This window comes from Neoarius graeffei, chromosome 14 (assembly GCF_027579695.1).
Source record: "Neoarius graeffei isolate fNeoGra1 chromosome 14, fNeoGra1.pri, whole genome shotgun sequence".
Lineage (NCBI taxonomy): Eukaryota > Metazoa > Chordata > Actinopteri > Siluriformes > Ariidae > Neoarius > Neoarius graeffei.
The window spans coordinates 72,313,407-72,328,155 of NC_083582.1; the positions used below are offsets into that span (position 1 = coordinate 72,313,407).

The 14,749-nt window shown below is 39.5% G+C and overlaps 1 protein-coding gene across 1 annotated transcript in view; it reads left to right on the top strand.

Annotated features, from left to right (window-relative positions):
• The window catches only part of ryr2a (ryanodine receptor 2a (cardiac)), a 589,347-nt gene that overhangs the window by 208,577 nt on the left and 366,021 nt on the right, over positions 1–14,749 (top strand). Inside the window, exons 6-9 of the mRNA XM_060940301.1 lie at positions 6,276–6,350; positions 10,082–10,160; positions 10,404–10,516; positions 13,570–13,669. Of these exons, the coding sequence (XP_060796284.1) occupies positions 6,276–6,350; positions 10,082–10,160; positions 10,404–10,516; positions 13,570–13,669 (367 nt within the window). The remainder of the gene's footprint in view (positions 1–6,275; positions 6,351–10,081; positions 10,161–10,403; positions 10,517–13,569; positions 13,670–14,749) is intronic.

Genomic DNA, 14,749 nt, shown 5'->3' on the forward strand with positions numbered 1-14,749 from the left:
ATAGCATTTTTTTTTTTTTTGGTGACACAAACAATAATTAAGATGAAAAGCAGATGGTGTTGGGCAAACTCCAAACATGTTTTCTTATTTTTTTTTTCTTTAAGCAATGGCGTTTTTCTGGCCACTCTTCCAGTGATGTATACAGTTTCTTGCAAAAGTATTCATCCCCCTTGGTGTTTGTCCTGTTTTGTCGCATTATAGAGATCTTGCAGTCACGTGACCAGAAAGTACACAACCGCCATCGTGTCGGTCAAAAACACCGCTGAATACTGCTGCGCTCGTGTACAGAATGGATCAATTTCAACCGACGGACTACACGGCTCATTTTTCTAATGAACAGATAACTAGATATATGTCTAAAATAAACGATCTACAGATTTGTGACCCTTATGGCTTACCGGACGGAGTTTTCACGACCGGATTTTGAACTGCCAGCGGAATACCCAGACGTGTATGATTACCTCATCAACTTTCCCTCGCTGTTCAGTGGTGAAGCACTGCGTGCCTATAAATCTCTGGACAGTTATCTTTACAGAAATTCAGGATTTGTTAGCGACTCAGATGTGGCATCTTGTAAACAAGAAAATGATCCTCACTGGATGGGTAAGTCACTTAAGTATTGAGTATAGCACTGACCAGCCGATTATAGAATAGAATAAGGTAATTCCAAATCGTCCATGTTGTTTACATGGATCTGGCGTTGGAGAGGTAGAGGCTTGGCAGTGGAGGTTTGAGTGGCTGTTTTCTGAGCTTAGTCAACAGGCCGGCTCTGCCTGTAGCCTCGCTTTTGCTTCGGCTCCCGGCGCCGCCTCCTTCGCTTTGCTTCCAATAACAATCCACGGAGACCCCGCTGGTCTCACAATCTGGTCTCGTCCGGAATGATTTTTTTTTTTTTTCCCTCGTCCGGAATGTTGTGCATGCGATGGAAATCGCTACAAACCATCATTTTCTGCTGGAAACCAATGTCCAGTAAGTCCATACGGTTGTAGTGGATATTGAAGTCCGGTACAGACGAACAACACGCAAAAATACACACAAAAAACACAAAAACCGTGCACAGGTAGGGAGAGCTTGTAGCTGCAGCCGTTGTAGTAGAATTGTATATAGTAGGGTTTTCCAGAAGAAAAGGTAGAAGTAAAAGCAGAAGTAGACCCAGAAGTAGAAGGCGGAATATGGCGTTTGACCTACAAGATGGCGTCTGTCACAATCTGGATCGGCTGTGACGTCACATGCAAGATCTCTATAAGCTGGAATTACAGGGGTTGAAATTAAGCATGTACCGACGGACATGGGCAAGTCATTCTCATACTTGGGCAACAATAAAATTATCACTAGTTGTCTGTCGGACAACTGTGTTTGAATGTCTGTTTTACCAAGAAAAATTAAGTTGTTGTGATTCCTAACAGAAACAGAACGAAAACTTTATTTTTCCCGTCTTCTCTTTCGTTTGTCCTTGACTTTGGTTCGTTGCGGTAGTTGACGCTTCCATTCGCGAGATGGCGCTACATGATATTATGATTATTCACACGAGGCGCCACTGTCACGTAGGCTAGAACGAACGAAGCGTCTTTTTGGACTGATTTTTAATTCTGATTTGATCAGATACACTTGACCGTGATGACATGATGTTTTCTGACTGTTTAACATGTTTAATAGAAGATACTAGTAGTTATACAGAGTTGTTTTACTGTTCATCATGATGAAATAAACACCAAACACATACGAGTGTTATAACTTTATTTCTATCAATCAGTAATCAAACAATGGCAAAACAAGTTGAAATATTTTATTGCATACTCTATAATATACATCCAGATTGCTTTTTATGCAAATTACTTAGAATAGAATAGAAATAGAATAGAAACACTTTTATTGCCAGGTGTGTGGACACGCACGAGGAATTTGACTCCGGTTCACTTAGATCTCATCTCATCTCATTATCTCTAGCCGCTTTATCCTGTTCTACAGGGTTGCAGGCAAGCTGGAGCCTATCCCAGCTGACTACGGGCGAAAGGCGGGGTACACCCTGGACAAGTCGCCAGGTCATCACAGGGCTGACACATAGACACAGACAACCATTCACACTCACATTCACACCTACGCTCAATTTAGAGTCACCAGTTAACCTAACCTGCATGTCTTTGGACTGTGGGGGAAACCGGAGCACCTGGAGGAAACCCACGCGGACACGGGGAGAACATGCAAACTCCACACAGAAAGGCCCTCGCCGGCCCCGGGGCTCGAACCCAGGACCTTCTTGCTGTGAGGCGACAGCGCTAACCACTACACCACCGTGCCGCCTCACTTAGCTCTCGTAGTACAAAAACAGATAAAAAAGCGTATACACAAAACAAGCAAACAACAACAAAAATAGGTGCATACTGCAAAGTAATCCAGGTAAGTCAAGTATGGAATAGTTAAATAAATATAAAGTATACAGTGTGCACAGAATGACGGTATAAGTGTTCAGATATTTTACAAGTGATATTACTGATATATGAATCTGGATTTTAGCCAGTCAACCTGCAAAAAAGTAGGGCAACTGATACATGCATGCGGGCAAGTACATTTTTGGGGTCGGTTGCCCTGAGGGCAAGTACATTCCAAAGTTAATTTCGAGCCCTGAATTAAGATGAATTTTTGGAGGGATAGCACCATTTGATTTGCGCAACATGCCGACCATTTTAAAGTTGCAAATTGTTGTTTTATTGTGACGCAAACAATAATTAAGATGAAAAAACAGAAATCTGGAGTGTGCATAGGTATTCACCCTCTTTTGTGTGAAACCCTTAAATAAGAGCTGGTCCAACCAATTCACTTCATAAGTCACATAATTAGTTGATTAAGATCAACCTGTGTGCAATCAAAGTGTCACATGATCTGTCACATGATATCTGTATAAATCAGCCTGGGGTGGGTTTCCCAAAAGCCTCTTAACGCAAAGAGCTGGAATTAAGATGAATTTTTGGACGGTTAGCACCATTTGATTTACACAACATGCCGACCACTTTAAAGGTGCAAATTGTTGTTTTATTGTGTGACAAACAATAATTAAGATGGAAAAAAAAAGAAATCTGGAGTGTGCACAAGTATTAACCCCCCCCCCCCCCCCCCCCCCCCCCCCCAAAAAAAAAGTCAATACTTTGTAGAGCCACCTTTTGCTGCAATTACAGCTGCAATTCTCTTGGGGTACGTCTCTATTAGCTTAGCGCATCTAGCCACTGGGATTGTTGCCCATTCCTCAAGCAAAACTGCTCCAACTTCTTCAAGTTAGATGGGTTGCGTTGGTGGACAGCAATCTTCAAGTTATGCCACAGATTCTCAATCGGATTGAGGTCTGGGCTTTGATTAGGCCATTCCAAGACATTTAAATGTTTCCTTTTAAACCAGTCCAGCGTAGCTTTAGCAGTATGTTTAGGGTCATTGTCCTGCTGGAACGTGAACCTTGGCTTTTTTCTGGCCACTCTTCCATAAAGCCCCGCCCGCTCTGTGGAGTGTACGGCTTAAAGTGGCCCTATGGACAGATTCTCCCATCTCCGCTGTGGATCTTTGCAGCTCCTTCAGTGTTATCATTGGTATCTTTGTTGCATCTCTGATTAATGCCCTCCTTGCCCGGTCTGTGAGTTTTGGTGGGCGGGGCCTTCTCTTCTCAAGTTTTGTAATATTCTTTCCATTTTGCTGTAATGGATTTAATGGAGCTCCGTGGGATATTCAAAGTTTGGGATATTTTTTATAACCCAACCCTGATCTATACTTCTCCACAACTTTGTCTCTGACCTGTTTGGAGGCTCCTTGGTTTTCAGGTTGCTTGCCAAGTCGTGTTGCAGAATCAGGGTCCTTCCAGAACAGGCTGATTTATACAGACATCATGTGACACTTGGATTGCACACAGGTGGATCTTAATCAGCTAATTATGTGACTTATGAAGTGAATTGTCAAGTCAAGTTTGTTTGTGTAGCGCTTTTAACAATAGAGATTGTCACAAAGCAGCTTTACAGAATTTGAGTGACTTAAGACATGAGCTAATTTTATCTTTAATCGATCCCCAATGAGCAAGCCTGTGGCGACGGTGGCAAGGAAAACCTCCCTCAGACGACATGAGGAAGAAACCTCGAGAGGAACCAGACTCAAAAGGGAACCCAGCCTCATCTGGGCAACAACAGACAGCCTGACTATAATATTAACAGTTTTAACATGAAGTCAGTTTCGTTGATGTTATAAACTCTTCACTGATGGAAACAATTGTTTGGACCAGCTCTGATTTACAGTAGGGGTTTCATACGAAACACTCCAAATTTCAGTTTTTTCATCTTAATTATTGTTTGTGTCACAATAAAACAATAATTTTCACCTTTAAAGTGGTAGGCTTGTTGTGTAAATCAAATAGCGCTAACCTTCCAACAATCCATTTTAATTCCAGCTTGTAATGCGACAAAACAGGACAAACACCAAGGGGGAGGAATACTTTTGCAAGACACTGTAGTGCATGTGAATTGTTCCCCAGTGTCAGTTTAAGACCAAGTGTCGTCGGTGTGGTGGTAATGGTCCATGTCAATGCTACGCTGTAGTGATGGGTCGTGCAGTATAGCAGGCAAAATACAGTCAATAATCAGAGGTGGATAAAGTACCCAACTTCATTACTTCAGTCAAAGTACAGATCCCGCTGGTCAAATGTTACTCCGATACAAGTGAAAGTTGTGCAGTCAAATTTTTACTCAAGTTAAAGTACTGAACTACTTGCTTTTAAAAATACTTAAGTATTAAAAGTACATTTTCGGTCAACGCATCGTTGTATTATTGCCACAGCGCTTACAAAACCTAACGCCGTTACCAAAGACGGAAATGTGAATTCACAAAATGAACGCATGCTGTGCATCATGGTGGTTTAACGTTAAACTAGCTAGTCAGTGAAACTCCACCTGACATGCTAGCAAACTCTTTTCAAACTCGAAATCATATTGGGTAGCTAACGCGACTAGAAAAGAAAGATTTCTACATTGTTTATTTGGCAAGATTATGCTAAAACATATTTCTGAAAGGACTTCAGATAAGTTAATGTTGTTCATGTTAGCGTAAGTCCGTTTTTACATGCTAACTAACAGTGAACAAGTTAACTAGCTATGTGTTAATGTTAGCTGTGGACGAGGCTTCGGCAACTTGGCGGGCAAATCCATAGAAAGTCATTTGACTAACCAGACTGCATAGTTATTGCAACGTTATCGCGAGCTCTAAAAGCACAGACAACTTCATTGCAAGCTTTCTCTTGGAATAAAACGTTTACATCCCTCAATATGCTTCCGCAGGTTGGACGGCGAGTTTTTGTAGGCCGTGATGTGGTTTGTTTTCAGCAAACATTTAAAACAAAACGAATCTTTAATCCTTTCAGAAAACTGAAACATGGGTTCTAGGTAAAGCCACGAGTGCGTGCATTCCTCAGAAGAACCGCCTCCTTCCGTTCTGCCGTCAACTGATCGTGTTAAATAACGCTGCAGAGGAATCATTGATCTTGATTTTATCCAGTCTATGGACGTGACGTGACCCTAGTGATTACTGATCGGCTCTCAGTGTCACCTGCGGAAAAACCAATCACGTTTAAGAAAAGAAAAAAACATCCACTTTCAAAGCCGCTTCATAGTAACGAGTAACGAGGACCTTGATAGAAATGTAGTGGAGTGAAAAGTACGATATTTGCCTTTCAAATGTAGTGAAGTTAAAGTCATAAGTTTCCAAAAAAAATAAAAAATACTCAAGTAAAGTACAGATACTCAGTGTACTTAAGTACAGTACTCGAGTAAATGTACTTCCTTACTGTCCACCTCTAATTCATAAAATGACAACTCAATCCATCAGTTTTCAGCTTGCCTTTTCTTTAGACTGAACCTCAGACCTTGATCGTCTTAATCAATACTCTGTGTGTGTGTGTGTGTGTGTGTGTGTGTGTGTGTGTGTGTGTGTGTGTGTGTGCGAGACCACATAGCGATTTTGATTTTAGCTGTAGGTTTGGCTAAGCAGGTGGAGGGAAACGTGCAGATTGGTTTAAAGGAACGCTCCAGTTTTATCTGCCATCTCTGAAGTGCTTGTTTGCAGTAATCACACATGCGCTACAGGCGCATTGGATAAACATTTGGTTGGAAAACACCGGAGGGTTGTTTGAAAGATTTCTCTGTTATGACGGTCACCTAAACCCAGACGATACACTCTGTCGTACTGTAAACATCGCTTCTTTAGTGGTGAAAATGGTGTAATCGCGTGTGTGTGTGTGTGTGTTCTTGTAGACAGCACAGGGTGGAGGTCATCGCACTCTTCTCTACGGCCACGCTGTCTTACTCAGGCACTCCTACAGTGGAATGGTGAGTTAAGCATGCATATGTAGGTGTGTGTGTGTGTGTTACTGAACACACTAAAGGAAGTCATGCTGCAATGGATTACAGGATTGCTCGATTTATTTGAAGTTTAGTGGTCAAGTATTTAGATAAATAGATAAAGAATATCTAACTTCTGTGGTATAAAGTACTATTTGGAAGGGATATGGTTTTCAGACATAAAATCTGTAATAATGATAACCGGTTCCCATGGGATACGCATCTGCATTCGTCACGCCATGATGTAAGCATGGCTGTCACACTATACACTCCATGTCGACTAAATATACCTCATTTTAATTCACACGGATTGGTCTGTCCTTTATTAACCACTTGTTGTAGCGTGTAGCCGTACAAGTTGCACCTGATCGTTGGTAGATCCCGTGGCTATAGCATATACGTCGGCTTTAGCTGCGCTAGGAACTCGATAACTTTCATAAAATCCCCAACAAAATGTCTGGTTCCCGATTGGTTTCAGTAGGAGACCATAGAAAAGCTTGAACACTTCCAGGCGTGAGTTTTATACTCGAGAAAAATGCAAAGCGTCTTGCTCACAGGATATAAAGGAACCCTGACCTCGTGAATTCAAACGGGATGTGGCCAAAAGTATGTGAACGCTTGCTCTTGAGTTATTTAACAGCTGTTCCACGAAATCGAGTCGTACATGAGCTGATAGCCGTGTACGACGAGATTGAGTTGAATAACTGTATTATTCTATCCACATTGATTGACTGATTGGATTTTGCAAATTCAATAAATAAAAACTCTATACAAAACGTCCGACAAAATAATTTCCGCTTAGAATGTAAACAAACCAGCTAAAAAACAGGAGCAGTTTGTGAAAAATACTATGATAATTTTTGGAAAAAAAAGTTCTGACCATCAAATACAAAAATTCCATATTTTGTTGCTTTTTTTTTTTTTGTATTTTTTTTTGGGTTTTGTTTTCGAGTAGAGTTCAGCAACACGCTCCGCCATTTTGAGGCGGACGATATTACAAACATATCGTATCGCGGTGCTTTCGGCACGATACATGATGTGTCATGAAAAAACCTCAAGATATAAATTTTTTAAAACCATTTTATGTCTATAAGTAAACTGAAAAAAGATCAGCTTAAACAAACATTTTAATAAAACATTTTTAAAGACCTTACAAGACTCATCAAATCAGCTGCTATCACTCAGTTTGTCGTTCCTATCCTTAAACAAAGTGAGAAAAAGGTACAATACCCGTGATATCTCAGAGGAGTATCGAGACATAAATTATCACAATATCGATATTATAAAATGACAAATTTTGGCCGTCCCGATTTCATAGCAAGACTCGTGAATTCTCGCTCATAAAATTATGTTCATTTTTTAAGCATTTGGATTCTATAGTAAATCATAATACGATGGAAAAAAGTGATTTGGAGTTTAACTTGGCTGAAAAAAATCGCCCTATTTATACAGAGCGTCTTTTTCCAATGTGTGTGGACACTATTGGAAATAAACCTAGTCTCTGACACTTCCGCTGGAGAAAAATCTGAAAACCTCAGGTCATTTTAGTAATCTGAATGGGCTGCCCAGAAAAGCACGTGTAGCCAATTGTTTGTTTGTGAAATTATATGCGTTTGAATAAAATCCATGCAAAATAAATCTCACCTGCAAAGAAACCAGGGAAAAATGTATGAATTGTACACTATACGGCCAACATATTTTGTGGATACCTGACCATCACACCCATATATCAAATCAAGTCAAGTCAACTTTATTGTCAAATATGCTATACATGCTCGACATACAGCACAGATGAAATTTCAGTCCTCTCTGACCCACGGTGCAAACAGGCAATGCAATAAATAAAAATAGAATAATTGAAAAAACAAACAAATAATATAAACAGTATAAACACTCTAGATAAGAACTAGACATAGACGAAACACTCAAACAATATAAACAGTATAAACACTAGATAAGAACTAGACAAAGACTAAACACTCAGACAATATAAACAATATAAACACTAGATAAGAACTAGACAGGCTAAACACTCAAACAATATAAACAGTATAAACACTAGATAAAAACTAGACAGACTAAACACTCAGACAATATAAATACTAGATAAGAACTAGACAGACTAAACACTCAAACAGACAATATAAACAGTATAAACACTAGATAATAACTAGACAAAGACTAAACACTCAAACAGACAATATAAACAGTATAAACACTCTAGATAAGAACTAGACAAAGACTAAACACTCAGACAATATAAACAATATAAACACTAGATAAGAACTAGACTAAACACTCAGACAATATAAACAGTATAAACACTCTAGATAAGAACTAGACAAAGACTAAACACTCAGACAATATAAACAGTATAAACACTAGATAAAAACTAGACAGACTAAACACTCAGACAATATAAACAGTATAAGAACTAGACATAGACTAAACACTCAAACAGTATAAACGCTAGATAAGAACTAGACAAAGACTAAACACTCAGACAATATAAACAGTATAAACACTAGATAAGAACTACACACAGACTAAACACTCAAACAATATAAACAGTATAAACACTCTAGATAAGAATTAGACATAGACTAAACACTCATAAATACATACATATAGTGGGCACTTCTTCCCCAAACTTTGTATGCTGTAACATTTCCCTTCACTGGAACTAATGGGTCCAAACCTGTTCCAGCATGACAATGCCCATGTGCACAAAGCAAACTCCATGAAGACGTGGTTTGGAATGGAAGAACTCGAGCATTCTGCACAAAGTCCTGACCTGAACCCGACTTTGGGACCAACTGGAACACCAACTGCACCCCAGGCCTCCTTGCCTGATATCAGTTCTCGACCTCACTAACACTCCTGTGCAACAGTGAACGCAAATCTCCACAGCCACACCCCAAAATCTCGTGGAAAGCCTTCGCAGAAGAGCGGAGGTTATTATGCCCGTGAAGTGGGGGATAAATCTGGGACGGGATGTTCAATAAGCACGTGGTCATGTGATGTTCAGGTGTCCACAACTTTTTGGTCATACAGTGTAGATTACTCGTGGTTATTTCTGTTAGTCATACAACGTACACGAAGTACCGTTTACCGTAAATGTAGTCAAAAGTTTGCTCCCTTTGTTTTGCACTGGAGCTCAGAGGCTGATGTCGTTAATGTAATGTAGCGTCACACGCTCTCGTCACACTCTGTCGAGGTGTTCAGGATCTCTAACACACTTACAGGACACATTTAAAGGAGCTAAAAGGAGCATCGGCGGCCATAGAGAAGCTGAATCACTTTCTTCCTCAGTGCAGATATTGCACTCAGGCAGGCTCAAAGACAAACGAGTCACAGGAAAGCTATTTGGATGATTCGGCCATTTTGAGCCGTTTTATGAAAATATTTAAATGGTCTTACCGATCCAAATGTGGTTTTGGATCAAGTTACGAGTTTGCCACATGAGCTTTCGCGCTTCAGTGCAACACTAGAGAAGCAAACACCAAGCATGGTTTAGTTATTCGATGACATTTGAAGTAAAGAGAAATGGTGTAAGTTTCATCTTTGGCTAAAGTGTTACTTTATGGTTGGTTTGGTATTGCTGTTGGTGTATCAGACCTGGTTCAGCGTTTGAGATGAGGGCGATGGAGAAACCATGCTGGCTGTTTTGTGCTTTGTGAAGTTCTGCTATGAGATCACACTCTTCTGTCTTTGTCCAGTACCTCTGCTGTTTGTCCACCTCGCGCTCATCGACAGATAAACTCGCCTTCGATATAGGACTTCAAGAAGACACGACCGGTATTGCTCTTCTAAAGCTACTAATTACATTCAGCTGTACATTTCCAGAGTAAAGCTAGAAACAGGAAAAGTCTCATTTTGCACTATTTTTTAAGTTGTACAGCCATTGTTATTACTAGTTACAGTGTGTGTGTGTGTGTGTGTGTGTGTGTGTGTGTGTACTCTGTGATGTGTCAGTGTTCATTGTGTTTTGGTGTTCCAAACATTTTGTGTGTGTGTGTGTGTGTGTGTGTGTGTGTGTAGGTGAAGCATGCTGGTGGACTATACATCCTGCCTCGAAACAAAGGTCAGAAGGGGAAAAGGTACGAGTCGGTGATGACCTCATCCTGGTCAGTGTGTCCTCTGAGCGGTACCTGGTGAGTCACTGGAAGAGACCGTACATGTACAGTCCATTGTCATTTTCAGAGTCAAGTTAAACGGCAGTTTTTTGGACTGGAGAACTGTTAAAAGTGGGGTGCCTCAGGGTAGCCTGTTGGGTCCTCTTTTTTTTTTTTTTAATAGCTTCATTAATGATGCCTTATGATTGTTCATATAAAGATACTTTTTAATGAGGGAAGCCATGGCTTATTGGTTAGAGAAGCAACTTCAGGACCAAAAGGTTGCTGGTTTGATTCCCTGGACCAGCAGGAATGGCTGAAGTGCCCTTGAGCAAGGTACCTAACCCCCAGGCTGCTCCGGGTACATTGTACGTTGCTCTGGATAAGAGCATCTGGTTAATGTAATGATGATAACACTTTTTTTTTTTGCAATAATTCATCCCTCAGACTTTATGCTAACGATACTACTTTTTACTCCAGTGATTCATCTCTAGATCTTTTGGAAATCAAGCTCAACCAAGGGCTCGTTTCAATTACTGACTGGTTCTCTCTTTATCTATCCATCCATCCATCTCGCTATCTATCTATGACCAAGGCTATCACCTTTGGTAACGGCGACACTTTTGCTTCACTCTCAAGAATAAAGCCATGGTACAGAAAGACAGTTTGGAACTACTTGCCGTTAGTATTGACAGTACCTTGTCTGAGTCTTCATATTAAGAATACACTTAACAAAGTATATGCTAACCTTTCAGCCATCAAACGAAGAAAAAATGTGATCTTCATCAACACTGCTGCGAAGCTATATGAGACTTTCATCTTACCACTTTTCAAATACCGTAAGCCGTTACTACTGGGTATTACTAACGGTCTCCATGATAAACTTGAGAAAGCCAGTTGTTTTGGTCTTAGATCTTTCTTCAAACTGCCTTATAATGGTTCATAAGGCAGTTGAACACAGACGGTCATGACGTTCCTTGTCCTTGCTTTATCAAGCCTACCTGTGGTCCGAACTACGTAAAGGAACGCTTTCAAATACACCAAAGCCGTTATAATTTTAAGAGGAGGTAACCTCAGACTAGCACAACCAACATGGAACAGTAAATACACTCAGATTTTACCTATCTGGTGACTCGTATGCGGAGCAATCTCCTGACAGAACTGAGACATCTTGATTCTCTAATCAAGTTTCAAAGCGCTATAAAGAAAATGAATCTTACGAGTGGCACATTGTGCAATTGTAGTATTTGTGATCGGTAGGGTTAAATTGCATTTAGAGCGGCGGCTACAATTATCAACACCTTAACGATCTTTTGGCCGTTGCAAAAGTAGAAAAGACTTTCAGTACATAAAAGTCTTTTCCTCCACTGGGGGAGGAAAAAAAAAAAAAAGAGTTGATTCCCGATTACTTCGCGTATCAGATCACGCGACACCGTTCCACAATTATCGATACCTTTGTCCACAGTTATCAACACTGTTCTACAATTAACGACATCCAGATGATTATTTATTTAACAAAAAATAATCAGTATGTAGTATTAAGTTAACAAAACATAGTTTTTATTTAAAATTTGTTTTCTATAGACTTATATGGAGTACAAAATAAATTTTATATAAAGATATCGATGTCGGTGTTTACGTAAACGAGGAAGTAATTCTAATGTTTGGAAACAAATGAACTGATAATGTTTAACCTGCGTCAGAAAATCTTTTTGTTCCACTTTCTAAGTATTTTCGTAGATCACATTTTGTTATTCATTCGTCGTTGTTGTTTGTATTAATTTCTAGTTTTGTCGTTTACCAATAAATGTCAACAGGCAACTGACACTGTAACCACATGAACATCCAGGTCAAAGGTCGCGTGTCATTCCTCGAACCAAAACTTGATATTTTTAGATGTAAAAATATAAAATGTTTACTGATATTATAATATGTGGTAGATATTTACAACAAATTGCAAAAAAAAAAAAAAAAAAATTCTGAACGGAATAGAAAAATCTGAATATTTCAAGCATGTAATTTTTTTATATGCTCGGAATGTAATTCTGGTCTAATTCTATTTACTGCAATCGGATTCTCTATAAACATTCCATTTTGGTATGAATCAGAAAAAAAAAATTATTATAAATCACAGCACTTTTATTTATTTTTTAAGTACTTCATCTACTTCAGCAATGTTACACAAAGATCGATCCATAACAGTCGTCAATGTCCCTTAATTCCACAGGGTGTCGATAATGGTGGACACCGGTGAAAGTGATCACTATTATCGACACCTCATGCACGTGACTTCTCAAACGCGCGTTTAGATACAAAATGGCGGCTGTCAAATGAAAGAGTAAGAAACAAAGTAGGTTTCGACAAGGAGATTATGAAATATCGGTGAATTTGATCAGTAAAAACACGTCCTTGATCTTTCAACCACGCTTACCTGCGACGATAACGTCCGGGTTTTCCGAAAAATTGCTGATCATGTTAAAAAAAAATTCCATCTTGGGTAACGAGCTGCATCATCAGACAAGATCAAAGGGTGAGGGCGGGGTCTTCCGGTTGATTGATTGATTAACCAATAATAACTGTTGTCACTGAAACTCACCGTTTGTAAAAAAATTTTTATGAGTAAATCTGAAAAGTTGTTGATAATTATGGACTGTCGATAATTGTAGCTGCTGCTCTAGTTAAATTTTCGACTTAATGACAGTTTAATTTTTTAAATTTAATATGTCTTATATAAGACATCATTGAGATTTGATATTTATCTTTTATAATAATAATAATAATAATAATAATTTCAATTTATATAGTGCCTTTCACAAACCCAAGGACACGTTACACAGGAGTTACTACTTTATAATAGTTTAATGCTTATTTTTTTATATTTTTAATTTAGATCTTTTATTAGTTCGAATGTATTTGTTACAAGTCTTTGACTCATTGTACGTATCGACGATAAATAAAGTCATGATTGACTGATTGATTGTGTGTTTCCATGGTTGCTGATTTTCCTCACATTCATATCACTGTCTGTTAAATTCATTTTCTTTCTCTCTCTCTCTCTCTCTCTCTCTCTCTCTCTCTCTCTCTCTCTGTAGCACTTGTCGTACGGCAGTGGCAGTTTACATGTGGATGCTGCCTTCCAGCAGACTCTCTGGAGTGTAGCACCAATCTGCTCTGGGAGCGAGGTCGCTCAGGGTGAGGGAGAAAAAGTGAAAGAGTTGGCAGATATTACGACAAAATACATATATATTATTTACCAGCTGGGAGGTCCATATGGTGAAATACCGTGACTGAGGTCTTGAAAGTACTGAGCGAGGCCCTCTGGGCCGAGGTCAGTATTCAAGGCCGAGGTCACGGTATTTCACCATACAGACCGACCTTAAGCTGGTAAATAATATATTTATTTTTTTCTTTACCAAATTCTAACAGAAAACGAGAGCACCCGAAAGGGAAAACTGAGCCGAGCCGCTATTTTGAATCCTCATTCACGGCTGTAACGCAAATGGCTTCCTCCTCGGTATACAAGTGCACTTCCATGGCAGGAAAGAAACTACATTTTGCTGCCTATGTAGCCCCCTATTTATACAAAATTGAGTCATTCAGGATTCAGCCATGTTTTTGCTCGGCGTTAGCAGCAGTTAGAGGTTTTTAGCTTTCTCCTGAAATGTTTTCTTTTATTTCTTCTTCCTCAGGGTAGTAAAACTCGCTTTCGCTGTGAACACTGTCGTTATCGCTATCCATGATGTAAAATGAATGCTATTTTGAATCCTCATTCACGGCTGTAATGCAAATGGCTTCCTCCTCGGTATACAAGTGCACTTCCATGGCAGGAAAAAAACTACATTTTGCTGCCTATGTAGTCCCCTATTTATACAAAATTGAGTCATTCAGGATTCAGCCATGTTTTTGCTCGGCGTTAGCAACAGTTAGAGGTTTTTAGCTTTCTCCTGAAATGTTTTCTTTTATTTCTTCTTCCTCAGGGGAGTAAAACTCGCTTTCGCTGTGAACACTGTCGTTATCGCTATCCATGCTGTAAAATTAATGCTATTCTCCTGAGAAATGCTGGCAAAAATTTATAAGATTTTTGATAAAAATCTTATAAATTAATCTTATAAAAAAGATAAATGTTGACAAAAATTGCTGTGAACGAGCGAGTCGCCAGAGGTCCGTAACCGGGGTCCGTACCATAGGATACGGACCCGCTCGCCAGCCAATCAGAGCGTAGGATTTGATGGAAACTGGACTGCGAAAAAAATAAGACTATTATGGCCTCAC